This window comes from Panulirus ornatus, chromosome 34 (genome assembly GCF_036320965.1).
Source record: "Panulirus ornatus isolate Po-2019 chromosome 34, ASM3632096v1, whole genome shotgun sequence".
Taxonomy (NCBI): domain Eukaryota; kingdom Metazoa; phylum Arthropoda; class Malacostraca; order Decapoda; family Palinuridae; genus Panulirus; species Panulirus ornatus.
The window spans coordinates 860704-888490 of NC_092257.1; the positions used below are offsets into that span (position 1 = coordinate 860704).

The 27787-nt window shown below is 41.4% G+C and overlaps 1 protein-coding gene across 5 annotated transcripts in view; it reads left to right on the forward strand.

Annotated features, from left to right (window-relative positions):
* The window catches only part of HisT (Histamine transporter), a 125024-nt gene that overhangs the window by 69496 nt on the left and 27741 nt on the right, over nt 1-27787 (forward strand). For all 5 annotated transcript variants that reach the window (XR_011715135.1, XM_071682136.1, XM_071682137.1 and 2 more), the window contains one exon: nt 23797-23938. Coding sequence is in view for 4 of the 5 variants with exons in the window: in XM_071682136.1 (XP_071538237.1) it covers nt 23797-23938 (142 nt within the window). In the remaining variant the exon portion in view is untranslated. The remainder of the gene's footprint in view (nt 1-23796; nt 23939-27787) is intronic.

Consider the following 27787-nt stretch of genomic DNA (forward strand, 5'->3'; position numbering starts at 1 on the left):
AAAAAAAAAGAGGGGAGGATTTCCAGCCCCCCGCTCCCTCCCCTTTTAGTCGCCTTCTGCGACACGCAGGGAATACATGGGAAGTATTCTTAATCCCCTATCCCCAGGGATAAGATATATATATATATATATATATTTTTTTTTTGCTTTGTCGCTGTCTCCCGCGTTTGCGAGATAGCGCAAGGAAACAGACGAAAGAAATGGCCCAACCCACCCCCATACACATGTATATACATACGTCCACACACGCAAATATACATACCTACACAGCTTTCCATGGTTTACCCCAGACGCTTCACGTGCCCTGATTCAATCCACTGACAGCACGTCAACCCCGGTATACCACATCGCTCCAATTCACTCTATTCCTTGCCCTCCTTTCACCCTCCTGCATGTTCAGGCCCCGATCACACAAAATCTTCTTCACTCCATCTTTCCACCTCCAATTTGGTCTCCCTCTTCTCCTCGTTCCCTCCACCTCCGACACATATATCCTCTTGGTCAATCTTTCCTCACTCATTCTCTCCATGTGCCCAAACCATTTCAAAACACCCTCATCTGCTCTCTCAACCACGCTCTTTTTATTTCCACACATCTCTCTTACCCTTACGTTACTTACTCGATCAAACCACCTCACACCACACATTGTCCTCAAACATCTCATTTCCAGCACATCCATCCTCCTGCGCACCACTCTATCCATAGCCCACGCCTCGCAACCATACAACATTGTTGGAACCACTATTCCTTCAAACATACCCATTTTTGCTTTCCGAGATAATGTTCTCGACTTCCACACATTCTTCAAGGCTCCCAGAATTTTCGCCCCCTCCCCCACCCTATGATCCACTTAAGCTTCCATGGTTCCATCTGCTGCCAGATCCACTCCCAGATATCTAAAACACTTCACTTCCTCCAGTTTTTCTCCATTCAAACTCACCTCCCAATTGACTTGACCCTCAACCCTACTGTACCTAATAACCTTGCTCTTATTCACATTTACTCTTAACTTTCTTCTTTCACACACTTTACCAAACTCAGTCACCAGCTTCTGCAGTTTCTCACATGAATCAGCCACCAGCGCTGTATCATCAGCGAACAACAACTGACTCACTTCCCAAGCTCTCTCATCCCCAACAGACTTCATACTTGCCCCTCTTTCCAAAACTCTTGCATTCACCTCCCTAACAACCCCATCCATAAACAAATTAAACAACCATGGAGACATCACACACCCCAGCCGCAAACCTACATTCACTGAGAACCAATCACTTTCCTCTCTTCCTACACATATATATATATCCTCATGCACCTCACCATGAGTCATACATACATTAAATAACCTTACCAACCAGTCAATAATACAGTCACCCCCTTTTTTAATAAATTCCACTGCAATACCATCCAAACCTGCTGCCTTGCCGGCTTTCGTCTTCTGCAAAGCTTTTACTACCTCTTCTCTGTTTACCAAATCATTTTCCCTAACCCTCTCAGTTTGCACACCACCTCGACCAAAACACCCTATATCTGCCACTCTATCATCAAACACATTCAACAAACCTTCAAAATACTCACTCCATCTCCTTCTCACATCACCTCTACTTGTTATCACCTCCCCATTTGCGCCCTTCACTGAAGTTCCCATTTGCTCCCTTGTCTTACGCACTTTATTTACCTCCTTCCAGAACATCTTTTTATTCTCCCTAAAATTTAATGATACTCTCTCACCCCAACTCACATTTGCCCTCTTTTTCACCTCTTGCACCTTTCTCTTGACCTCCTGTCTCTTTCTTTTATACATCTCCCACTCAATTGCATTTTTTCCCTGCAAAAATCGTCCAAATGCCTCTCTCTTCTCTTTCACTAATAATCTTACTTCTTCATCCCACCACTCACTACCCTTTCTAATCAACCCACCTCCCACTCTTCTCATGCCACAAGCATCTTTTGCGCAATCCATCACTGATTCCCTAAATACATCCCATTCCTCCCCCACTCTCCTTACTTCCATTGTTCTCACCTTTTTCCATTCTGTACTCAGTCTCTCCTGGTACTTCCTCACACAAGTCTCCTTCCCAAGCTCACTTACTCTCACCACCCTCTTCACCCCAACATTCACTCTTCTTTTCTGAAAACCCATACAAATCTTCACCTTAGCCTCCACAAGATAATGATCAGACATCCCTCCAGGATTGGCGGAATGCGTGCATAGTGCCATTGTACAAAGGCAAAGGGGATAAGAGTGAGTGCTCAAATTACAGAGGTATAAGTTTGTTGAGTATTCCTGGTAAATTTTATGGGAGGGTATTGATTGAGAGGGTGAAGGCATGTACAGAGCATCAGATTGGAGAAGAGCAGTGTGGTTTCAGAAGTGGTAGAGGATGTGTGGATCAGGTGTTTGCTTTGAAGAATGTATGTGAGAAATACTTAGAAAAGCAAATGGATTTGTATGTAGCATTTATGGATCTGGAGAAGGCATATGATAGAGTTGATAGAGATGCTCTGTGGAAGGTATTAAGAATATATGGTGTGGGAGGCAAGTTGTTAGAAGCAGTGAAAAGTTTTTATCGAGGATGTAAGGCATGTGTACGTGTAGGAAGAGAGGAAAGTGATTGGTTCTCAGTGAATGTAGGTTTGCGGCTGGGGTGTGTGATGTCTCCATGGTTGTTTAATTTGTTTATGGATGGGGTTGTTAGGGAGGTAAATGCAAGAGTTTTGGAAAGAGGGGCAAGTATGAAGTCTGTTGGGATGAGAGAGCTTGGGAAGTGAGTCAGTTGTTGTTCGCTGATGATACAGCACTGGTGGCTGATTCATGTGAGAAACTGCAGAAGCTGGTGACTGAGTTTGGTAAAGTGTTTGAAAGAAGAAAGTTAAGAGTAAATGTGAATAAGAGGAAGGTAATTAGGTACAGTAGGGTTGAGGGTCAAGTCAATTGGGAGGTAAGTTTGAATGGAGAAAAACTGGAGGAAGTAAAGTGTTTTAGATATCTGGGAGTGGATCTGGCAGCGGATGGAACCATGGAAGAGGAAGTGGATCATAGGGTGGGGGAGGGGGCGAAAATCTGGGAGCCTTGAAGAATGTGTGGAAGTCGAGAACATTATCTCGGAAAGCAAAAATGGGTATGTTTGAGGACTAGTGGTTCCAACAATGTTGTATGGTTGCGAGGCGTGGGCTATGGATAGAGTTGTGCGCAGGAGGATGGATGTGCTGGAAATGAGATGTTTGAGGGGGGACAATGTGTGGTGTGAGGTGGTTTGATCGAGTAAGTAACGTAAGGGTAAGAGAGATGTGTGGAAATAAAAAGAGCGTGGTTGAGAGAGCAGAAGAGGGTGTTTTGAAATGGTTTGGGCACATGGAGAGAATGAGTGAGGAGAGATTGACCAAGAGGATATATGTGTCGGAGGTGGAGGGAACGAGGAGAAGAGGGAGACCAAATTGGAGGTGGAAAGATGGAGTGAAAAAGATTTTGTGTGATCGGGGCCTGAACATGCAGGAGGGTGAAAGGAGGGCAAGAAATAGAGTGAATTGGAGTCATGTGGTATACTGGGGTTGACGTGCTGTCAGTGGATTGAAGCAAGGCATGTGAAGCGTCTGGGGTAAACCATGGAAAGCTGTGTAGGTATGTATATTTGCGTGTGTGGACGTGTGTATGTACATGTGTATGGTGGGGGGGGTTGGGCCATTTCTTTCGTCTGTTTCCTTGCGCTACCTCGCAAACGCGGGAGACAGCGACAAAGTATAAAAAAAAAAAAAAAAAAAATATATATATATATATATTTTCTTTCTTTCTTTTAAACTATTCACCATTTCCCGCGTTAGCGAGGTAGCATTAAGAACAGAGGACTGGGCCTTTGACTGGCCCAATTCTCTGTTCCTTCTTTTGGAAAATTAAAAAAAAACGAGAGGGGAGGATTTCCAGCCCCCCGCTCCCTCCCCTTTTAGTTGCCTTCTACGACACGCAGGGAATACGTGGGAAGTATTCTTAATCCCCTATCCCCAGGGATAATATATATATATATATATATATATATATATATATATATATATATATATTCACACACACAGTAAACCCTGCATAGACATATACATATATGTCTGTGTATGTATACGTTGAAATGTATAGGTATGTATAGGTATGTATAAGTGCATGTGTGGGCGTTTATGTATAGACATGTGTATGTGGATGGGTTTGGCCATTCTTTCATCTGTTTCCTTGTGCAACCTCATTAACATGGAAGACAGCTACTAAGTATGATGAAAAAAATGAAAATGTATATATAAGTGTGGGTGTCTTTATGCATATATAAGTGTATGTGAGCAGAGTGAGGTCACCTTTAGTGTGGCTGTATCACTAGCAGTACAGTATTGTTGAAGAACTTCTCACTTCAGAGGAGTCCACATTTCCCTCCTACTGGAGTTAGTGCAGTCTTGGGCTGCAGGAGCCTTTAGAAAGAGGTTCTAGGTAACTAGAGGACTTTCAAAGAAATTGGTTCAGTGGTAGTTATAGATAACTAAAAATATAATGTCCAGTACAGTATGATGATGGTGGCAATGGTGTAAACAGTTTGGATGTAAGGAAGTTACTTAGATCACATATTATTTGTAATTAGTTTTGGGTGGAGGGTAGAAAGGACTTGGAGGTCATTTTAGGTCAGGGCTCTGGTTCAAGTCAGGTAATGGCTCTTTAGGTCATTAAGTTGGATCAGGATTCTCTAGGTCATCAAATTAGGTCATGGTTCCCTAGGTCATCATGTCAGGTCAAGTTAGGTTAGGCTGTGGATCATCAAGTCAGTTTGGACTTTCTGAATCAACAAAATTAAGGCAGGGCTGTGGTTCTCCAAATTGAGTCAGGTGTCCATGGTTCATCAATTTGGGCAAGGGATCTAGAACAGGTTGAGATTAGGCTCTCTAGTTCATCAAGGTAGGTCAAGGCTCTTTGTTTCAATTTCAATCAGGTCTCTCTGAGTTATCAAGTTGGGTCATGGCCCTCTGGATCATCAAGTTAAGTTAGGCTTCACTGGGTCATCAAGTAATTTTTTTGTTGGAATATTATCAGCACTATCATTAGTAGGGTGCTCTTTAGTTCATTATTTTGAAAGTCATTCAATTGTTTGGTCATTGCTTCTTGGGTCATCAGGTCACTGCTGTTCAGATCCTTAAGTCAGTACTCCATAGGGGATGAAGTACTTTTTCTTTATGAAGGGATATATGCACTGGGTCTTGATCAGATACAAACATAAATAATATTTAGTAGACACAAGAGAGAAGTAGATTTACAGTGTGTTCTTGGACTGCCAGAACACCTTTAACAAAGTTCCCCCAAGAGTTTGGTCAAGAAAGTGGAATGATAGGTAGGCAGTCAGAGCATTTTTGCTAGCCTTTTTTATGCAGTGCTCACAATTACTTGGTGACTTAAAGAGTTGGAGTGGAAATCTTTAATGAAATGTATGAGTAAGGATGTCAGATTTTTTGAAAGACCATTAAACAAGGAATTTAGTCATATTCATTAATAGGTGCTAGGGAGCAGATTTAGAGCAGAAGAGTATTTTGCTTGAAAGGAGTTTCATTGATAATGAGTACAGTGAAATGAAGCTCAAGGTAAAGAGGAAGAGTGGTTTGGGAATGTCTTGGGAGTAAAGTCAGGGGTTAGTGAGAGGACAAGAGCAAGGGAGGGAGTAGCACTACTGAAACAGGACTGGTGGGAGTTTGTGATACAGTGTAAGAAAGTAAACTCTAGGTTGATATGGGTAAAACTGAAAGTTGATGGAGAGAGATGGGTGATTATTGGTGCATATGCACCTGGGCAGGAGAAGAAAGATCATGAGAGGCAAGTGTTTTGGGAGCAGCTGAATGAGTGTGTTAGTGGTTTTGATGCACGAGACCGGGTTATAGTAATGGGTGATATGAATGCAAGGGTGAGTAATGTGGCAGTTGAGGGAATAATTGGTATACATGGGGTGTTCAGTATTGTAAATAGAAATGGTGAAGAGCTTGTCGATTTATGTGCTGAAAAAGGACTTGTGATTGGGAATACCTGGTTTAAAAAGCGAGATATACATAAGTATACGTATGTAAGTAGGAGAGATGGCCAGAGAGCGTTATTGGATTACATGTTAATTGATAGTCGCGCAAAAGAGTGGCTTTTGGATGTTAATGTGCTGAGAGGTGCAACTGGAGGGATGTCTGATCATTATCTTGTGGAGGCGAAGGTGAAGATTTGTAGAGGTTTTCAGAAAAGAAGAGAGAATGTTGGGGTGAAGAGAGTAGTGAGAGTAAGTGAGCTTGGGAAGGAGACTTGTGTGAGGAAGTACCAGGAGAGACTGAGTACGGAATGGAAGAAGGTGAGAACAAAGGAGGTAAGGGGAGTGGGGGAAGGAATGGGATGTATTTAGGGAAGCAGTGATGGCTTGCGCAAAAGATGCCTGTGGCATGAGAAGCATGGGAGGTTGGCAGATTAGAAAGGGTAGTGAGTGGTGGGATGAAGAAGTAAGATTATTAGTGAAAGAGAAGAGAGAGGCATTTGGACGATTTTTGCAGGGAAATACTGCAAATGAGTGGGAGATGTATAAAAGAAGGAGGCAGGAGGTCAAGAGAAAGGTGCAAGAGGTGAAAAAGAGGGCAAATGAGAGTTGGAGTGAGAGAGTATCATTAAATTTTAGGGAGAATAAAAAGATTTTTTTTTTTTTTTTTTTTTTTTTGATTTTCCAAAAGAAGGAACAGAGAAGGGGGCTAGGTGAGGGATATTCCCCCAAAGGCCCAGTCCTCTGTTCTTAACGCTACCTCGCTAACGCGGGAAATGGCAAATAGTTTGAAAAAAAAAAAATGTTTTGGAAGGAGGTAAATAAAGTGCATAAGACAAGGGAACAAATGGGAACTTCAGTAAAGGGGGCTAATGGGGAGGTGATAACAAGTAGTGGTGATGTGAGAAGGAGATGGAGTGAGTATTTTGAAGGTTTGTTGAATGTGTTTGATGATAGAGTGGCAGATATAGGGTGTTTTGGTCGAGGTGGTGTGCAAAGTGACAGGGTTAGGGAGGATGATTTGGTAAACCGAGAAGAGTTAGTAAAAGCTTTGCGGAAGGTGAAAGTCGACAAGGCAGCAGGTTTGGATGATATTGCAGTGGAATTTATTAAAAAAGGGGTTGACTGTATTGTTGACTGGTTGGTAAGGTTATTTAATGTATGTATGACTCATGGTGAGGTGCCTGAAGATTGGTGGATTGCTTGCATAGTGCCATTGTACAAAGGCAAAGGGGACAAAGGTGAGTGCTCATATTACAGAGGTATGAGTTTGTTGAGTATTCATGGGAAATTATATGGGAGGGTATTGATTGAGAGGGTGAAGGCATGTACAGAACATCAGATTGGGGAAGAGCAGTGTGGTTTCAGAAGTGTTAGAGGATGTATGGATCAGGTGTTTGCTATGAAGAATGTATGTGAGAAATACTTAGAAAAGCAAATGGATTTGTATGTAGCATTTATGGATCTGGAGAAGGCAAATGATAGAGTTGATAGAGATGCTCTGTGGAAGGTATTAAGAATATATGGTGTGGGAGGCAAGTTGCTAGAAGCAATGAAAGGTTTTTATCAAGGATGTAAGGCATGTGTACGTGTAGAAAGAGAGGAAAGTGATTGATTCTCAGTGAATGTAGGTTTGCTGCAGGGGTGTGTGATGTCTCCATGGTTGTTTAATTTGTTCATGGATGGGGTTGTTAGGGAGGTGAATGCAAGAGTTTTGGAAAGAGGGGCAAGTATGCAGTCTGTTGTGGATGAGGGAGCTTGGGAAGTGAGTCAGTTGTTGTTTGCTGATGATACAGTGCTGGTGGCTGATTCGTGTGAGAAACTGCAGAAGCTGGTGACTGACTTTGGTAAAGTGTGTGAAAGAAGAAAGTTGAGAGTAAATGTGAATAAGAGCAAGGTTATTAGGTACAGTAGGGTTGAGGGTCAAGTCAATTGGGAGGTAAGTTTTTTAGATATCTAAAAAGGGAGGGAAGTGTTTTAGATATCTGGGAGTGGATTTGGCAGCGGATGGAACCATGGAAGCAGAAGTGAATCATAGGGTGAGGGAGGGGGCGAAAATTCTGTGAGCCTCGAGGAATGTGTGGAAGTCGAGAACATTGTCTCGGAAAGCAAAAATGGGTATGTTAGAAGGAATAGTGGTGAAAACAATGTAGTATGGTTGCGAGGCATGGGCTATGGATAGAGTTGTGTGCAGGAGGGTGGATGTGCTGGAAATGAGATGTTTGAGGGGACAATGTGTGGTGTGAGGTGGTTTGATCGAGTAAGTAACGTAAGGGTAAGAGAGATGTGTGGAAATAAAAAGAGCGTGGTTGAGAGAGAGCAGAAGAGGGTGTTTTGAAATGGTTTGGGCACATGGAGAGAATGAGTGAGGAAAGATTGACCAAGAGGATATATGTGTCGGAGGTGGAGGGAACGAGGAGAAGTGGGAGACCAAATTGGAGGTGGAAAGATGGAGTGAAAAAGATTTTGTGTGATCGGGGCCTGAACATGCAGGAGGGTGAAAGGAGGGCAAGAATAGAGTGAATTGGATCGATGTGGTATACCGGGGTTGACGGCTGTCAGTGGATTGAATCAGGGCATGTGAAGCGTCTGGGGTGAACCATGGAAAGCTGTGTAGGTATGTATATTTGCGTGTGTGGACGTATGTATTACATGTGTATGGGGGGGGGTTGGGCCATTTCTTTCGTCTGTTTCCTTGTGCTACCTTGCAAACATGGGAGACAGCGACAAAACAAAAAATATATATATATATATATAATATATAATAATATAATATATATTATATATAATATATATATAATATATTTTCTTTCTTTTAAACTATTCACCATTTCCCGCGTTAGCGAGGTAGCATTAAGAACAGAGGACTGGGCCTTTGACTGGCCCAATTCTCTGTTCCTTCTTTTGGAAAATTAAAAAAAACGAGAGGGGAGGATTTCCAGCCCCCGCTCCCTCCCCTTTTAGTCGCCTTCTACGACACGCAGGGAATACGTGGGAAGTATTCTTAATCCCCTATCCCCAGGGATAATATATATATATATATATATATATATATATATATATATATATATATATATAATATATATATTCACACACACAGTAAACCCTGCATAGACATATACATATATGTCTGTGTATGTATACGTTGAAATGTATAGGTATGTATAGGTATGTATAAGTGCATGTGTGGGCGTTTATGTATTGACATGTGTATGTGGATGGGTTTGGCCATTCTTTCATCTGTTTCCTTGTGCAACCTCATTAACATGGAAGACAGCTACTAAGTATGATGAAAAAAATGAAAATGTATATATAAGTGTGGGTGTCTTTATGCATATATAAGTGTATGTGAGCAGAGTGAGGTCACCTTTAGTGTGGCTGTATCACTAGCAGTACAGTATTGTTGAAGAACTTCTCACTTCAGAGGAGTCCACATTTCCCTCCTACTGGAGTTAGTGCAGTCTTGGGCTGCAGGAGCCTTTAGAAAGAGGTTCTAGGTAACTAGAGGACTTTCAAAGAAATTGGTTCGTGGTAGTTATAGATAACTAAAAATATAATGTCCAGTACAGTATGATGATGGTGGCAATGGTGTAAACAGTTTGGATGTAAGGAAGTTACTTAGATCACATATTATTTGTAATTAGTTTTGGGTGGAGGGTAGAAAGGACTTGGAGGTCATTTTAGGTCAGGGCTCTGGTTCAAGTCAGGTAATGGCTCTTTAGGTCATTAAGTTGGATCAGGATTCTCTAGGTCATCAAATTAGGTCATGGTTCCCTAGGTCATCATGTCAGGTCAAGTTAGGTTAGGCTGTGGATCATCAAGTCAGTTTGGACTTTCTGAATCAACAAAATTAAGGCAGGGCTGTGGTTCTCCAAATTGAGTCAGGTGTCCATGGTTCATCAATTTGGGCAAGGGATCTAGAACAGGTTGAGATTAGGCTCTCTAGTTCATCAAGGTAGGTCAAGGCTCTTTGTTTCAATTTCAATCAGGTCTCTCTGAGTTATCAAGTTGGGTCATGGCCCTCTGGATCATCAAGTTAAGTTAGGCTTCACTGGGTCATCAAGTAATTTTTTTGTTGGAATATTATCAGCACTATCATTAGTAGGGTGCTCTTTAGTTCATTATTTTGAAAGTCATTCAATCGTTAGGTCATTGCTTCTTGGGTCATCAGGTCACTGCTGTTCAGATCCTTAAGTCAGTACTCCATAGGGGATGAAGTACTTTTTCTTTATGAAGGGATATATGCACTGGGTCTTGATCAGATACAAACATAAATAATATTTAGTAGACACAAGAGAGAAGTAGATTTACAGTGTGTTCTTGGACTGCCAGAACACCTTTAACAAAGTTCCCCCAAGAGTTTGGTCAAGAAAGTGGAATGATAGGTAGGCAGTCAGAGCATTTTTGCTAGCCTTTTTTATGCAGTGCTCACAATTACTTGGTGACTTAAAGAGTTGGAGTGGAAATCTTTAATGAAATGTATGAGTAAGGATGTCAGATTTTTTGAAAGACCATTAAACAAGGAATTTAGTCATATTCATTAATAGGTGCTAGGGAGCAGATTTAGAGCAGAAGAGTATTTTGCTTGAAAGGAGTTTCATTGATAATGAGTACAGTGAAACGAAGCTCAAGGTAAAGAGGAAGAGTGGTTTGGGAATGTCTTGGGAGTAAAGTCAGGGGTTAGTGAGAGGACAAGAGCAAGGGAAGGAGTAGCACTACTCCTGAAACAGGAGTGGTGGGAGTTTGTGATACAGTGTAAGAAAGTAAACTCTAGGTTGATATGGGTAAAACTGAAAGTTGATGGAGAGAGATGGGTGATTATTGGTGCATATGCACCTGGGCAGGAGAAGAAAGATCATGAGAGGCAAGTGTTTTGGGAGCAGCTGAATGAGTGTGTTAGTGGTTTTGATGCACGAGACCGGGTTATAGTAATGGGTGATATGAATGCAAGGGTGAGTAATGTGGCAGTTGAGGGAATAATTGGTATACATGGGGTGTTCAGTATTGTAAATAGAAATGGTGAAGAGCTTGTCGATTTATGTGCTGAAAAAGGACTTGTGATTGGGAATACCTGGTTTAAAAAGCGAGATATACATAAGTATACGTATGTAAGTAGGAGAGATGGCCAGAGAGCGTTATTGGATTACATGTTAATTGATAGTCGCGCAAAAGAGTGGCTTTTGGATGTTAATGTGCTGAGAGGTGCAACTGGAGGGATGTCTGATCATTATCTTGTGGAGGCGAAGGTGAAGATTTGTAGAGGTTTTCAGAAAAGAAGAGAGAATGTTGGGGTGAAGAGAGTAGTGAGAGTAAGTGAGCTTGGGAAGGAGACTTGTGTGAGGAAGTACCAGGAGAGACTGAGTACAGAATGGAAGAAGGTGAGAACAAAGGAGGTAAGGGGAGTGGGGGAAGGAATGGGATGTATTTAGGGAAGCAGTGATGGCTTGCGCAAAAGATGCCTGTGGCATGAGAAGCATGGGAGATTGGCAGATTAGAAAGGGTAGTGAGTGGTGGGATGAAGAAGTAAGATTATTAGTGAAAGAGAAGAGAGAGGCATTTGGACGATTTTTGCAGGGAAATACTGCAAATGAGTGGGAGATGTATAAAAGAAGGAGGCAGGAGGTCAAGAGAAAGGTGCAAGAGGTGAAAAAGAGGGCAAATGAGAGTTGGAGTGAGAGAGTATCATTAAATTTTAGGGAGAATAAAAGATTTTTTTTTTTTTTTTTTTTTTTTTGATTTTCCAAAAGAAGGAACAGAGAAGGGGGCTAGGTGAGGGATATTCCCCCAAAGGCCCAGTCCTCTGTTCTTAACGCTACCTCGCTAACGCGGGAAATGGCAAATAGTTTGAAAAAAAAAAATGTTTTGGAAGGAGGTAAATAAAGTGCATAAGACAAGGGAACAAATGGGAACTTCAGTAAAGGGGGCTAATGGGGAGGTGATAACAAGTAGTGGTGATGTGAGAAGGAGATGGAGTGAGTATTTTGAAGGTTTGTTGAATGTGTTTGATGATAGAGTGGCAGATATAGGGTGTTTTGGTCGAGGTGGTGTGCAAAGTGACAGGGTTAGGGAGGATGATTTGGTAAACCGAGAAGAGTTAGTAAAAGCTTTGCGGAAGGTGAAAGTCGACAAGGCAGCAGGTTTGGATGATATTGCAGTGGAATTTATTAAAAAAGGGGTTGACTGTATAGTTGACTGGTTGGTAAGGTTATTTAATGTATGTATGATTCATGGTGAGGTGCCTGAAGATTGGTGGATTGCTTGCATAGTGCCATTGTACAAAGGCAAAGGGGACAAAGGTGAGTGCTCATATTACAGAGGTATGAGTTTGTTGAGTATTCATGGGAAATTATATGGGAGGGTATTGATTGAGAGGGTGAAGGCATGTACAGAACATCAGATTGGGGAAGAGCAGTGTGGTTTCAGAAGTGTTAGAGGATGTATGGATCAGGTGTTTGCTATGAAGAATGTATGTGAGAAATACTTAGAAAAGCAAATGGATTTGTATGTAGCATTTATGGATCTGGAGAAGGCAAATGATAGAGTTGATAGAGATGCTCTGTGGAAGGTATTAAGAATATATGGTGTGGGAGGCAAGTTGCTAGAAGCAATGAAAGGTTTTTATCAAGGATGTAAGGCATGTGTACGTGTAGAAAGAGAGGAAAGTGATTGATTCTCAGTGAATGTAGGTTTGCTGCAGGGGTGTGTGATGTCTCCATGGTTGTTTAATTTGTTCATGGATGGGGTTGTTAGGGAGGTGAATGCAAGAGTTTTGGAAAGAGGGGCAAGTATGCAGTCTGTTGTGGATGAGGGAGCTTGGGAAGTGAGTCAGTTGTTGTTTGCCGATGATACAGTGCTGGTGGCTGATTCGTGTGAGAAACTGCAGAAGCTGGTGACTGACTTTGGTAAAGTGTGTGAAAGAAGAAAGTTGAGAGTAAATGTGAATAAGAGCAAGGTTATTAGGTACAGTAGGGTTGAGGGTCAAGTCAATTGGGAGGTAAGTTTTTTAGATATCTAAAAAGGGAGGGAAGTGTTTTAGATATCTGGGAGTGGATTTGGCAGCGGATGGAACCATGGAAGCAGAAGTGAATCATAGGGTGAGGGAGGGGGCGAAAATTCTGTGAGCCTCAAGGAATGTGTGGAAGTCGAGAACATTGTCTCGGAAAGCAAAAATGGGTATGTTAGAAGGAATAGTGGTGAAAACAATGTAGTATGGTTGCGAGGCATGGGCTATGGATAGAGTTGTGTGCAGGAGGGTGGATGTGCTGGAAATGAGATGTTTGAGGAGAGAGCAGAAGAGGGTGTTTTGAAATGGTTTGGTCACATGGAGAGAATGAGTGAGGAAAGATTGACCAAGAGAATATATGTGTCAGAGGTGGAGGGAATGAGGAGAAGTGGGAGACCTAATTGGAGGTGGAAAGATGGAGTGAAAAAGATTTTGAGTGATCAGGGCCTGAACATGCAGGAGGGTGAAAGACGTGCAAGGAATAGAGTGAATTGGAACGATGTGGTATACTGGGGTCGATGTGCTGTCAATGGATTGAACCAGGGCATGTGAAGCATCTGGGGTAAACCATGGAAAGTTCTGTGGGGCCTGGATATGGAAAGGGAGCTGTGGTTTCGGTGCATTATTACATGACAGCTAGAGACTGAGTGTGAACGAATGGGGCCTTTGTTGTCTTCCTAGCGCTACTTCGCCCACATGAGGGGGGAGGGCGTTGTTATTTCATGTGTGGCACGGTGGCGATGGGAATGAATAAAGGCAGACAGTATGAATTATGTACATGTGTATATATGTATATGTCTGTGTGTGTATATATATGTATACGTTGAGATGTATAGGTATGTATATTTGCTTGTGTGGATGTGTATGTATATACATATGTGTGTGGGTGGGTTGGGCCATTCTTTCGTCTGTTTCCTTGCGCTACCTTGCTAAAGCGGGAGACAGCGACAAAGCAAAATAAATGAATAAATAATATTCTTTCTTTCTTTCAAACTATTCGCCATTTCCCGCATTAGCGAGGTAGCGTTAAGAACAGAGGACTGGACCTTGAGGGAATACCCTCACCTGGCCCAATTCTCTGTTCCTTCTTTTGGAAAACTAAAAAAAAAACGAGAGGGGGAGGATTTCCAGCCCCCCGCTCCCTCCCCTTTTAGTCGCCTTCTACGACACGCAGGGAATACGTGGGAAGTATTCTTTCTCCCCTATCCCCAGGGATAAATAATATATGTAATGTTATTTTTATGTCTGATCTAAGGATATACAATATTCACATCAGTATGTGTCTCCAAAAGATAAAAAAGATGAATTCTCTTTGATTGATTTGAACTAATTAGAATGATAAAGTTTTTATGTAACATTATTTGCTTTGATTAAGTAAATCATCCCACTAACATACCAATGTGATTAACATATATCTTCATGAACTTAAGAAATAAGTTCCCTTCTCCGTAATGGTACCTTGGGAATTATATAATTACAGCTGTATTAAGTTTTTTCTTTATGTTGTTAACATATGAGGACCACTGAAGACAAGAAGACTATGATTACTTTTTAACAAGAATAATTGCTCCAAATCCCTTCCAGTACTTAAATAGCACTAAGAATTGCACTTGCTGTTCACTGTCCTTATCCCTTTCACTGCTATTGTCCTTCATTGAGGCAAACATAGTAAGGTGGTGTTGTCCTCAGTTGAGGCATTGTACCTTACCACTACAAGTTAAATTTCACTTGCAGTGTAGGTTTTGTTGATAGGCTATATATGGCATCCAAAACAAAGGATGAGTCATTGAAGGTACTTGGAGGCCTCAGTTACCCATTTGTGATCGTGGTGGATGGTTACCTGCCATTTTGAGGAATTTGCTGCATCTAAAGTGCCATGCTTTATGCTGCACCCATGCTGCCCATACTTAGGATTGGCCTTTCTGATGGATAATGTTTTCTTAAACTCGGAATGCTTCACTCTTAATTCATAAGAAAAAATAATGATTTTTTTTTTTGTGCTCACCATATTAATAAAAAATCAAAAATCTTGTACATTCTAAGGATTGGCTAGTCCAGTAAGTTATATGTCTCTCCAAAACTAAAACTAGTAAAGTTTTACTTCATAACGAAAGGGATAATATATTTTTTTCTTTACACACTTTCAGAAATTAAATTTTTATATTTTTCTCTAGGGAAGCTAAAAGAAGAAAAGAATACACCAAAAGGATTATTTAGAAAATGATGGAAGGACAAACCAACATTATTCTTGTAGTTGTACCTTTTTAATGTAGAGAAGTACCTTCTGTGCTTCTTAGTGTTTACCAGTGTGCTGCCAGGTGGCAGGCCAGTTACCTACATGGTCATTCATTTATTCAGAAAAGTTGTTATCCCACTCTGTATGACTCTACACTATGGACATTTGTTGTGCAATTATAATGTGTGTTTCCATAAGGTTATAATGTATGATGTAGTTACCCATTTGTAACTACCTAATTTTACAGTTCTGGGAAGGAGTTTGTTTAACAGTTTATGCAGTAAACTATTTTCCAAATGGTTGGCATACAATATATGATAGATTGTAGTGGCACTTGGTATCACAGTAGCATGGTTTTAACACACATGTACCCTTGATTGATTAAAGGCTAGGGTATCTGAATGTAAATGGTTGTAACCAAAATGGAAAGTAGAGACATGATATTTTTGATGAGAGAAGTGTGAATGTTCTGGCTCTAAGCAAAATGGAGTAGAAGGGAAAGGAAATGGAATATTTCAGGAATGTTGATGGTGCAGAACCCGTTTAGTGAGAGGACAAGGGCCAAGAAAGAGTGGCATTTCTAATGAAGAATGAGATCTAGAACCACGTTAAACAGTGCAAGGAAGTGAGTTCACGATTGTTGTGGGTTAAAACGAAAGTATACTATGATGGATGGATGATTGTTATTGTGTTAGTGTTAGGTAGGTAGAGACTTGTAAAAAAAGGGAGTGCATTCTGGGAGGAGATGGGCAAGTACTATGGCAATTTTGATGCCAGGGATTGAATCATGGTGCAATGAGATATGGATGTAAGGGTGGGTGATGTAGTAGTTGAGGTATAATGGAGAGGCATCCACCCATCCCTTATAATATACTTTCAGTTCAACTCATATCAGTCTTGCACTCTGTATCACAGTTCTTTTGCTCATTCTTGATCAAAAGTAATACCACTTCTCTCACTATGTTTTCTCACATTAACCCAGATTTTACCCTCTGAACATTCCTGAGTTTTTCTTATTGTTGTTGACGAAAGTGGAGAAAAGTTTGTCAATTTGTTTGCTGAAAGAGGAATTGTGATATAGAATGCAGAATTAAAGAAGTGCCTACAGTAAATTAGCTTATATGGATGAGTGGGGCCAGGGTTCCTCAGGCATTTTTAATTTACATGCATGCAAAGGGGAGGTTGTTATATGTGAGGGTGCTGAGAGGGATGGCCGGTGGAAAGACTGATTATCCCTTGGTATAAATGAGTGTGAAAGTTTATGGTGGGTTTAGGAAAAAGGGAGGTGACATTTACGTGAAAGAAGTGGTAAAAGTGGCATGATTGGAAAAGTGGCCTGTGTGCAGAGATATCAAATGAGATTGGAAGGAGAATGGCACAGAGTAAGAGTAAATGAAGTGTAAAGCATGTGGAAGGTGGATGTAGATGATTAAGAAAGGATAGTGAATATTGGAATGAAGAAGTTTGATTGAAAATGAAAAGCATTTTATGAATGATATTTGAAAGGGACAGAGTGCAAATGATTGGGAGGAGTATATGAGAAAGCAATGCAAAGTTGAAGGAAACTTGTAAGAGATTAGCAAAAGGTGGTGAAAAACTTCAGAGAGAATAAGAAAATGTTTTGGATGGAGATGAACAGTGTGAGGAGAAGATGAATGGGTTTGACATTGAGGAGAATAGGTGGGGAAGTGAAAAAGAGGTGGGATGAGTATTTTAAAGGACTGTTGAATGTTGTTAGACGCTAGGGAGCGGATGGGGCAGGTGGCATCGGGAGTGTGAGAATCATAGAGTTATGGTGAAAAGAGTCATACTGCATGCTTCTCTCAAATAATTTATTTCTACATCCAGGATTCTACCAGTCCTCATTACAGATGTATGATCCCATAAGTCTGGTAGACTAATATTGTCATTTTGGAAATATCTTTAGGGAGTTATGTTATCCTAGGTGGTTTGTGAGTAAGGCTAACTGGAAAGCTGGAAAGACATTTTATGCATCTAGTAACAAAAATGTGGAAAAGGATTATAGGTCTAAATATTTAGTGTTGCCCTATTCTCTTGATTTATCTAATGTAAGACAGGACCTAAAAAATTACTTTTGATGTCGCCTTCCAGTACAGTAAAACTATCAGTTAGACCTTAATGAAAAGTAGGCCAAATTTTCCGTAAATTGAAAGTGTTTATGCTGTCAAATTTAAGGCATGTAAAGAAATGTACAATGGCCAGACTGGTAAAACAGCAACTGAGAGATGCTATTGACACCATAATTCACTACGCAGGGATGACTTTAAAAATGCAGTCGCAAAACACTCATGAAAACGATTGTACCCCTCTTCTGATTGTACTGCCTGTAACGTCATTGAGTCTGTCTTTATTGCAGTTACTAGAACTTTAATTTGTCCCTAGGTAACTTTAAAGCAAATCATATTATCAACCAAATCATCAAGAAAGAATTATCAAGAAACTATAACATAAGAAAATTGGTTGTACGTATCTTGTCCCCCCAAAAAACACACATACACACACACACACACACACATGTAAAACTCCCCTTAACCAGAAGGCACCCCCCCCTCCCCCCACTTTCCCTTGAACAGTCAGGCTATTGTGTAGTTGAAAATGGTGCAGGAGAGATGGAGTTTTTGTGGTGGCATTGGGATTTTAAAAACTTTATGAATTGTTTTCTCCTGATGAGGCAGATTGTCCCTATGAAACATATAGTGCTGCATGTATAGAAAAATTATGTTTAATGAGATTATCTGAACTCTTATTGAATTTCAGTTTCACTTTCATAATTGTTATCACAGACTAGTGTGATCAGACTAGTGTGAAGAATGTGTGGAAGTCGAGAACATTATCTTGGAAAGCAAAAATGGGTATGTTTGAGGGAATAGTGGTTCCAACAATGTTGTATGATTGCGAGGCGTGGGCTATGGATAAAGTTGTGCGGAGGAGGGTGGATGTGCTGGAAATGAGATGTTTGAGGACAAAATGTGGTGTGAGGTGGTTTGATTGAGTAAGTAATAATAGGGTAAGAGAGATGTGTGGTAATAAAAAGAGTGTGGTTGAGAGAGCAGAAGAGGGTGTTTTGAAATGGTTTGGTCACATGGAGAGAATGAGTGAGGAAAGATTGACCAAGAGGATATATGTCTCATAGGTGGAGGGAACGAGGAGAAGTGGGAGACCAAATTGGAGGTGGAAAGATGGAGTGAAAAAGATTTTGAGTGATTGGGGCCTGAACATGCAGGAGGGTGAAAGGTGTGCAAGGAATAGAGTGAATTGGAACGATGTGGTATATGGGGTCGACGTGCTGTCAATAGATTGAACCAGGGCATGTGAAGCGTTTGGGATAAACCATGGAAAGTTCTGTGAGGCCTGGATGTGGAAAGGGAGCTGTGGTTTCGGTGCATTATTACATGACAGCTAGAGACTGAGTGTGAACGAATGTGGCCTTTGTTGTTTTTTCCTAGTGCTACCTCGCACACATGAGGGGGGAGGGGGGTTGTTATTTCATGTGTGGCGAGGTGGCGATGGGAATGAATAAAGGCAGACAGTATGAATTATGTACATGTGTATATATGTATATGTCTCTGTGTGTATATATATGTATACGTTGAGATGTATAGGTATGTATATTTGCGTGTGTGGATGTGTAGGTATATACATGTGTATGTGGGTAGGTTGGGCCATTCTTTCGTCTGTTTCCTTGCGCTACTTTGCTAACGCGGGAGACAGCGACAAAGCAAAATAATATAATAATAAAATATATACAGAAGGAGTCATGTGGGGAGTGCTCATCCTCCTCGAAGGCTCAGAATGGGGTGTCTAAATGTGTGTGGATGTAATCAAGATAAGAAAAAAAAGAGAGATAAGTAGTATGTTTGAGGAAGGAACCTGGATGTTTTGGCTCTAAGTGAAACGAAGCTCAAGGGTAAAGGGGAAGAGTGGTTTGGGAATGTCTTGGGAGTAAAGTCAGGGGTTAGTGAGTGGACAATAGCAAGGGAAGTAGCACTAATCCTGAAACAGGAGTGGTGGGAATATGTGATAGAGTGTAGAAAGTAAACTCTAGATTGATATGGGTGAAACTGAAAGTGGATGGAGAGAGATGGGTGATTATTGGTGCATATGCACCTGGGCATGAGAAGAAAGATCATGAGAGGCAAGTGTTTTGGGAGCAACTGAGTGAGTGTGTTAGTAGTTTTGATGCACGAGACTGTGTTATGGTAATGGGTGATTTGAATGCAAAGGTGAGTAATGTGGCAGTTGAGGGAATAATTGGTGTACATGGGGTGTTTAGTGTTGTAAATGGAAATGATGAAGAGCTTGTCGATTTATGTGCTGAAAAAAGACTTGTGATTGGGAATACCTGGTTTAAAAAGAGAGATATACATAAGTATACGTATGTAAGTAGGAGAGATGGCCAGAGAGCGTTATTTGATTATGTGTTAATTGATAGGTGCGAAAGAGAGACTTTTGGATGTTAATGTGCTGAGAGGTGCAACTGGATGGATGTCTGATCATTATCTTGTAGAGGCGAAGGTGAAGATTTGTAGAGGTTTTCAGAAAAGAAGAGAGAATGTTGGGGTGAAGAGAGTGGTGAGAGTAAGTGAGCTTAGGAAGGAGGCTTGTGTGAGGAAGTACCAGGAGAGACTGAGTAGAGAATGGAAAAAGATGAGAACAAAGGAGGTAAGGGGAGTGGGGGAGGAATGGGATGTATTTAGGGAAGCAGTGATGGTTTGCGCAAAAGATGCTTGTGGCATGAGAAGAGTGGGAGGTTGGCAGATTAGAAAGGGTAGTAAGTGGTTAGATGAAGTAAAATCATTAGTGAAAGAGAAGAGAGAGGCATTTGGGCAACATTTGCAGGGAAATAGTGCAAATGACTGGGAGATGTATAAAAGAAAGAGACAGGAGGTCAAGAGAAAGGTGCAAGAGGTGAAAAAGAGGGCAAATGAGAGTTGGGGTGAGAGAGTATCATTAAATTTTAGGGAGAATAAAAAGATGTTTTGGAAGGAGGTAGATAAAGTGTGTAAGTCAAGAGAATAAATAGGAACCTCAGTGAAGGGGGCTCATGGGGAGGTGATAACAAGTAGTGGTGATGTGAGGAGATGGAGTGAGTATTTTGAAGGTTTGTTGAATGTGTTAGATGATAGAGTGGTAGATATAGGGTGTTTTGGTCGAGGTGGTGTGCGAAGTGAGAGGGTTAGGGAGAATGATTTGGTAAACAGTCTCTAGCTGTCATGCATAATGCATCAAAACCACAGCTCTCTTTCCACATCTAGGCCCCACAGAACTTTCCATGGTTTACCCCAGATGCTTCACATGCCCTGGTTCAATCCATTGACAGCACGTCGACCCTGGTATACCACATCGTTCCAATTCACTCTATTCTTTGCACACCTTTCACCCTCCTGCATGTTCAGGCCTGATCACTCAAAATCTTTTTCACTCCATCTTTCCACCTCCAATTTGGTCTCCCACTTCTCATTCCCTCCACCTCTGACACATATATCCTCTTTGTCAATCTTTCCTCACCCATTCTCTCCATGTGACCAAACCATTTCAAAACACCCTCTTCTGCTCTCTCAACCACACTCTTTTTATTACCACACATCTCTCTTACCGTTTTATTACTTACACGATCAAACCACCTCACACAACATATTGTCCTCAAACATCTCATTTCCAGCATATCCACCCTCCTCTGCACAACTCTATCTATAGCCACGCTTCGCAACCATATAACATTGTTCGAACCACTATTCCTTCAAACATACCCATTTTTGCTTTCCGAGATAACGTTCTCGACTTCCACACGTTATTCAATGCTCCCAGATCTTTTGCCCCCTACCCCACCCTATGATTCACTTCCACTTCCATGGTCCCATGCACTGCCAAATCCAATCCCAGATATCTAAAATACTTCACTTCCTCCAGTTTTTCTCCATTTAAGCTTACCTCCCAATTGACTTGTCCCTCAACCCTACTGTACCTAATAACCTTGCTCTTATTCACACTTACTCTCAGCTTTCTTCTTTCACACATTTTACCAAACTCAGTCAGCAGCTTCTGCAATTTCTCACCCAAATCAGCCACCAGCGCTGTATCATCAGCGAACAACAACTAACTCACTTCCCAAGCTCTCCCATCCACAACAGACTGCATACTTGCCCCTCTTTCCAAAACTCTTGCATTCACCTCCCTAACAATCCCATCCCTAAACAAATTAAACAACCATGGAGACATCACACACCCCTGCCGCAAACCAACATTCACTGAGAACCAATCACTTTCCTCTCTTCCTACACGTACACATGCCTTACATCCTCGATAAAAACTTTTCACTGCTTCTAACAACTTGTGTCCCACCCCTTTATTCTTAATACCTTCCACAGAGCATCTCTATCAACTCTATCATATGCCTTCTTCAGATCCATAAATACTGCATACAAATCCATTTGCTTTTCTACATATTTCTCACATACATTCTTCAAAGCAAACACCTGATCCAAACATCCTCTGCCACTTCTGAAACCACACTGCTCTCCCCAGTCTGATGCTCTGCACCTGCCTTCACCCTCTCAATCAATACCCTCCCATATAATTTTCCAGGAATACTCAACAAACTTATACCTCTGTAATTTGAGTACTCACTTTTATCCCCTTTGCCTTCATACAGTGGCACTATGCAAGCATTCTGCCAATCCTCAGGTACCTCACCATGAGTCATACATACATTAAATAACCTTACCAACCAGTCAACAATACAGTCACCCCCTTTTATAATAAATTCCACTGCAATACCATCCAATCCCGCTGCCTTGCCGGCTTTCATCTTGCAAAGCTTTTACTAACCTCTTCTCTGTTTACCAAATCATTTTCCCTAACCCTCTCACTTCGCACATCACCTCGACCAAAACACCCTATATCTGCCACTCCATCATCAAACACATTCAAGAAACCTTGAAAATACTCACTCCATCTCCTTCTCACATTACCACTACTTGTTATCACCTCCCCATTAGTCCCCTTCACTGATGTTCCCATTCGTTCCCTTGTCCTAGGCACTTGATTTACCTCCTTCTAAAACATCTTTTTATTCTCCCTAAAATTCAATGATACTCTCTCACCCCAACTCTCATTTGCCCTCTTTTTCACATCTTGCACCTTTCTCTTCACCTCCTGCCTCTTTCTTTAATACATCTCCCAACCATTTGCATTATTTCCCTGCAAAAATCATTCAAATGCCTCTCTCTTCTCTTTCATTAATAATCTTACTTCTTCATCCCACCACTCACTACCCTTTCTAATCTGCCCACCTCCCACTCTTCTCATGCCACAAGCTTCTTTTGCGCAAGCCATCACTGCTTCCCTAAATGCATCCCATTCCTCCCCCACTCCTCTTACATTCTTTGTTCTCATCTTTTTCCATTCTGTACTCAGTCTCTCCTGGTACTTCCTCACACAAGTCTTTTTCCCAAGCTCACTTACTTTCACCACTCTCTTCATTCCAACATTGTATTTATATATTTATTCTTTTATTTATTAAACTTTGTCGCTGTCTCCCGCGTTAGCAAGGTAGTGCAAGGAAACAGACGAAAGAATGGCATAACCTGCCGTAATACACATGTATACACATACACATCCACACATGCACATATACATACCTATACATTTCAAATTATGCATACATATACATAACAGACATATACATATATTCACATGTACATAATTCATACTTGCTACCTTTATTCATTCCTGTCGCCACCCCTCCACACATGAAATGACTGAAATGACACCCCCTCACCCTGCCTGCATGCGAGGTCGCGCTAGGAAAAGACAACAAAGGCCACATTCGTTCACACTCAGTGTCTAGCTCTCATGTATAATGCACCGAAACCACAGCTCCCTTTCCACATCCAGGCCCCACAAAACTTTCCATTGTTTACTGCAGACGCTTCATATACCCTGGTTCTATCCATTTTTTTTCTTATCCCTCAGGTAGGGGAGAAAGAATGCTTCCCATGTATTCCCTGCGTATCGTAGAAAGTGACTAAAAGGGGAGGGAGTGGGGAGCTGGAAATCCTCCCCTCTCGTTTTTGATTTTCCAAAAGGAGGAACAGGGATGGGGCCAAGTGAGGATTTCCCTCAAAGACTCATTCCTCTGTTCTTAACGCTACCTTGTTAACGCGGGAGATGGTGAATAGTATGAAGAAAAGATATATATATATATTATTATTATTATTATTATTATTATTATTATTATTATTATTATTATTATTATTATCATCATCATCATCATTATTAGTAACCGCCGTCTCCCATATAGAACTTCCATATAGAATTTTCCTAAATGTCTTATTGTCCAGGAGTATTCTTTTCAGAATCCTTTGAATATCTAACATAATGTTCATTATAGAACATGTCTTGTAATCAGTTTCATCCATCTCAGAACCATGTCAAGAACTATGTCTTTGAGTTCCATACTAAGCATTTTAGAGACCATCCCATTCATATCAGGTTTCAATGTACTTTTCTGGCAGCTGGGCGTGGCATTAGGGTTCCTTCTTCCTCCAGCCATTGTCCCTGTCTCTGAGGACATGGATTTGGTGGGCTACTGGCTGTCAGTCATGTTCTATGGTGTGGCAGGCCTCACCACTGCACTCTTCATTGCCATCATCTTTAGTGAGTAGAGGGAAAAGGGACAGTGAGAGGATCAAGTTTGATATGTGGTGAGTGACGTTTGGTGTGCTAAGTAGTTGTCACTGTCTCACATTTATTAAGATAAGTATGTTTTCACCCTGCTTAGCCATAAATATGTATATAGTTGTGTGTATATGTGTGAATGTTAACATTTGTAATTGCAAATACGTTTATTCCTGTATTGTACTCATATGTATATTTAAACATACAGGTCTTACTCATGCAGATGTTTATATACATATTTTCATACAAGAATTTAGCTATTCATTTAGATGCATCTCTTCATGTATTTTCATTTATTTAGTTTATTTTATTTATGATTACCTCAGGACCGCTTTCTAAGAAAGAGTACTAGTGTTATTCAGGATATCTTTCCAGAGGTTCCTGCAGCTCAAGGCTGTACTTCTTACTGTAATAGGGAAATGTGGACTCCTTTAGAGTGAGAAAATCTTTGATGAGACTGTACTCCTAATGATACATCATCAAAGGAGACTTTTCACTGGCAGTGTAACCTCTTGCGGTTGGAGTTCAGCTAACACTTACATCTACATGTATTCCCTGCATGCATGTGTTGTAGAAGGCAACTAAGAGGGGTTGGAGCAAGGGGCTGGAAATCCTCCCTTCCTATATCACTTTCGAGAAGAAGGAACAGAGCAAGGAGCCAAGTAATGAAGTTTCCTTCCATGGCTCAGTCATCTGTTCTTGATGCTACCTCACTCGCCTGGGAAATGGCAAGCATATATAGATATATATATTTTTTCATACATATTTGCCATTTCTAGCATTAGTGTGGTAGTATTCCAAAACTGACTGAGCCTTAGTGGAAAAAACTTCTCACATGGCCCCCCTCTATGTTTTTTTTTTTGGAAAAGTAAAACTAGAGGGGAGGATTTCCAATGCCCTGCTCATGCTTCTTTAAGTCATCTTCTCTGACATGCTGCCAATATGTGTGAAGTCTCCCTGTAAACTCCTCATCTTGCATTCTTTCCACTTGCCCAGACCACCTCAAAGTGTTATGTTTTACCCATTCTACCACTCCACAATTCATTCCCTTTGCATTCCCTGCCATACCACATCTCCCATACACCCCTTCATTTCTTCCTTCATTCTATCTAGTCACACCACATGCTCTTCTCAAATAGCTCATTTCCTCAACCTGGATTCTTGACCTCTGTGACTCATTCTCTGCCCAGGTTTCGGCTGCATAGGTCAGGGTTGGGAGGACTATGCTGTCCCTTAATCCTCTCTTCCTTTCCGTACTTACACTTCTACCTTTCATTTTTCTATTCCGTAACCCAACGACTCTTCTACCTTGTACTGCTCTCTCCTTTATGTCTTCTTCCATATTACCACACTTATCCTAGACAGCTCCGAGGATTGGCAGAATGCATGCATAGTGCCATTGTACAAAGGCAAAGGGGATAATAGTGAGTGTTCAAATTACAGAGGTATAAGTTTGTTGAGTAACCCTGGGAAATTATATGGGAGGGTATTGATTGAAAAGGTAAAGGCATGTACAGAGCATCAGATTGTTGAAGAGCAGTGTGGTTTCAGAAGTGGTAAAGGCTGTGTGGATCAGGTGTTTGCTTTGAAGAATGTATGTGAGAAATACTTAGAAAAGCAAATGGATTTGTATGTAGCATTTATGTATCTGAAGAAGGCATATGATATAGTTGATAGAGATGCTTTTTGGAAGGTATTAAGAGTATATGTGTGGGAGGTAAGTTGCTAAAAGCAAAGTTTTTATAGAGGATGTAAGGCATATGTATGGGCAGGGTGAGGAAAATGATTAGTTCCCAGAGAATGTCGGTTTGCGGCAGGAGTGTGTGATGTCTCCATGGTTGTTTAATATGTTTATGGATGGGATTGTTAAGGAGGTAAATGCCGGAGTTTTGGAGAGAGGGGCAAGTATGCAGTCTGTTGTGGATGAGAGTGCTTGGGAAGTGAGTCAGTTGTTGTTTGCTGATGATACAGCACTGGTGACTGATTTGTGTGAGAAACTGCAGAAGTTTGTGACTGAGTTTGGTAAAGTGTGTGAAAGAAGAAAACTGAGAATAAATGTGAATAAGAGCAAGGTAATTAGGTTCAGTAGGGTTGAGGGACAAGTTAATCGGGAGTTAAGTTTGAATGGAGAAAAACTGGAGGAAGTGAAGTGTTTTAGATATCTGGGAGTGGATGTAGCAATGGATAGAACCATGGAAGCGGAAGTGAGTCACAGGGTGGGGGAGGGGGCGAAGGTTCTAGGAGCGTTGAAGAATGTGTGGAAGGCGAGAACGTTATCTCGGAGAGCAAAAATGGGTATGTTTGAAGGAATAGTGGTTCCAACAATGTTATATGGTTGCGAGGCTTGGGCTATAGATAGGGTTGTGCGGAGTTGGGTGGATGTGTTGGAAATGAGATGTTTGAGGAAAATATGTGGTGTGAGGTGGTTTGATCAAGTAAGTAATGAAAGGGTAAGAGAGATGTGTGGTAATAAAAAAAGTGTGGTTGAGAGAGCACAAGAGGGTGTATTAAAATGGTTTGGTCACATGGAGAGAATGAGTAAGGAAAGATTGACAAAGAGGATATGTGTGTCAGAGGCGGAGGGAACGAGAAGTGGGAGACCAAATTGGAGGTGGAAGGATGGAGTGAAAAAGATTTTGAGTGATTAGGGCCTGAACATACAGGAGGATGAAAGACGTGCAAGGAATAAAGTGAATTAGAACGGTGTGGTATACCGGGGTCGACGTGCTGTCAGTGGGTTGAACTAGGGCATGTCTGGGGGTAAACCATGGAAAGTCTTGTGGGGCTTGGATGTGGAAAGGGAGCTGTGGTTTCGGTGCATTATTCATGACAGCTGGAGACTGTGTGAACGACTGTGGCCTTTGTTGTCTTTTCGTAGCGCTACCTCGTGTGCGTGTGAGGGAGGAGGGTTTTGTTTTTTTCATGTGTGGCGGGTTGGCGACGGGAATGGATGAAGGCAGCCAGTATGAATATGTATGTATGTTTATGTCTGTGTATGTATATGTATGCATATATTGAAATGTTTTCTTTTCTTTCTTTTAAACTATTCGCCATTTCCCGCGTTAGCGAGGTAGTGTTAAGAACGGAGGACTGGGCCTTTGTGGAATATCCTCACCAGGCCCCACTCTGTTCCTTCTTCTGAAAAAAAAAAATGTATAGGTATGTATATGTGCGTGTGTGGGCGTTTATGTATATACATGTGTATGTGGATGGTTGGGCTATTCTTTCGTCTATTTCCTTGTGCCACCTCGCTGTCGCGGGAGACAGTGACTAAGTATGATAAGAAACTATTTTTTTTTTTTTTTTTTTGCTTTGTCGCTGTCTCCCGCGTTGGCGAGGTAGCGCAAGGAAACAGACGAAAGAAATGGCCCAACCCACCCCCATACACATGTATATACATACGTCCACACACGCAAATATACATACCTACACAGCTTTCCATGGTTTACCCCAGACGCTTCACATGCCTTGATTCAATCCACTGACAGCACGTCAACCCCGGTATACCACATCGCTCCAATTCACTCTATTCCTTGCCCTCCTTTCACCCTCCTGCATGTTCAGGCCCCGATCACACAAAATCTTTTTCACTCCATCTTTCCACCTCCAATTTGGTCTCCCTCTTCTCCTCGTTCCCTCCACCTCCGACACATATATCCTCTTGGTCAATCTTTCCTCACTCATTCTCTCCATGTGCCCAAACCATTTCAAAACACCCTCTTCTGCTCTCTCAACCACGCTCTTTTTATTTCCACACATCTCTCTTACCCTTACGTTACTTACTCGATCAAACCACCTCACACCACACATTGTCCTCAAACATCTCAT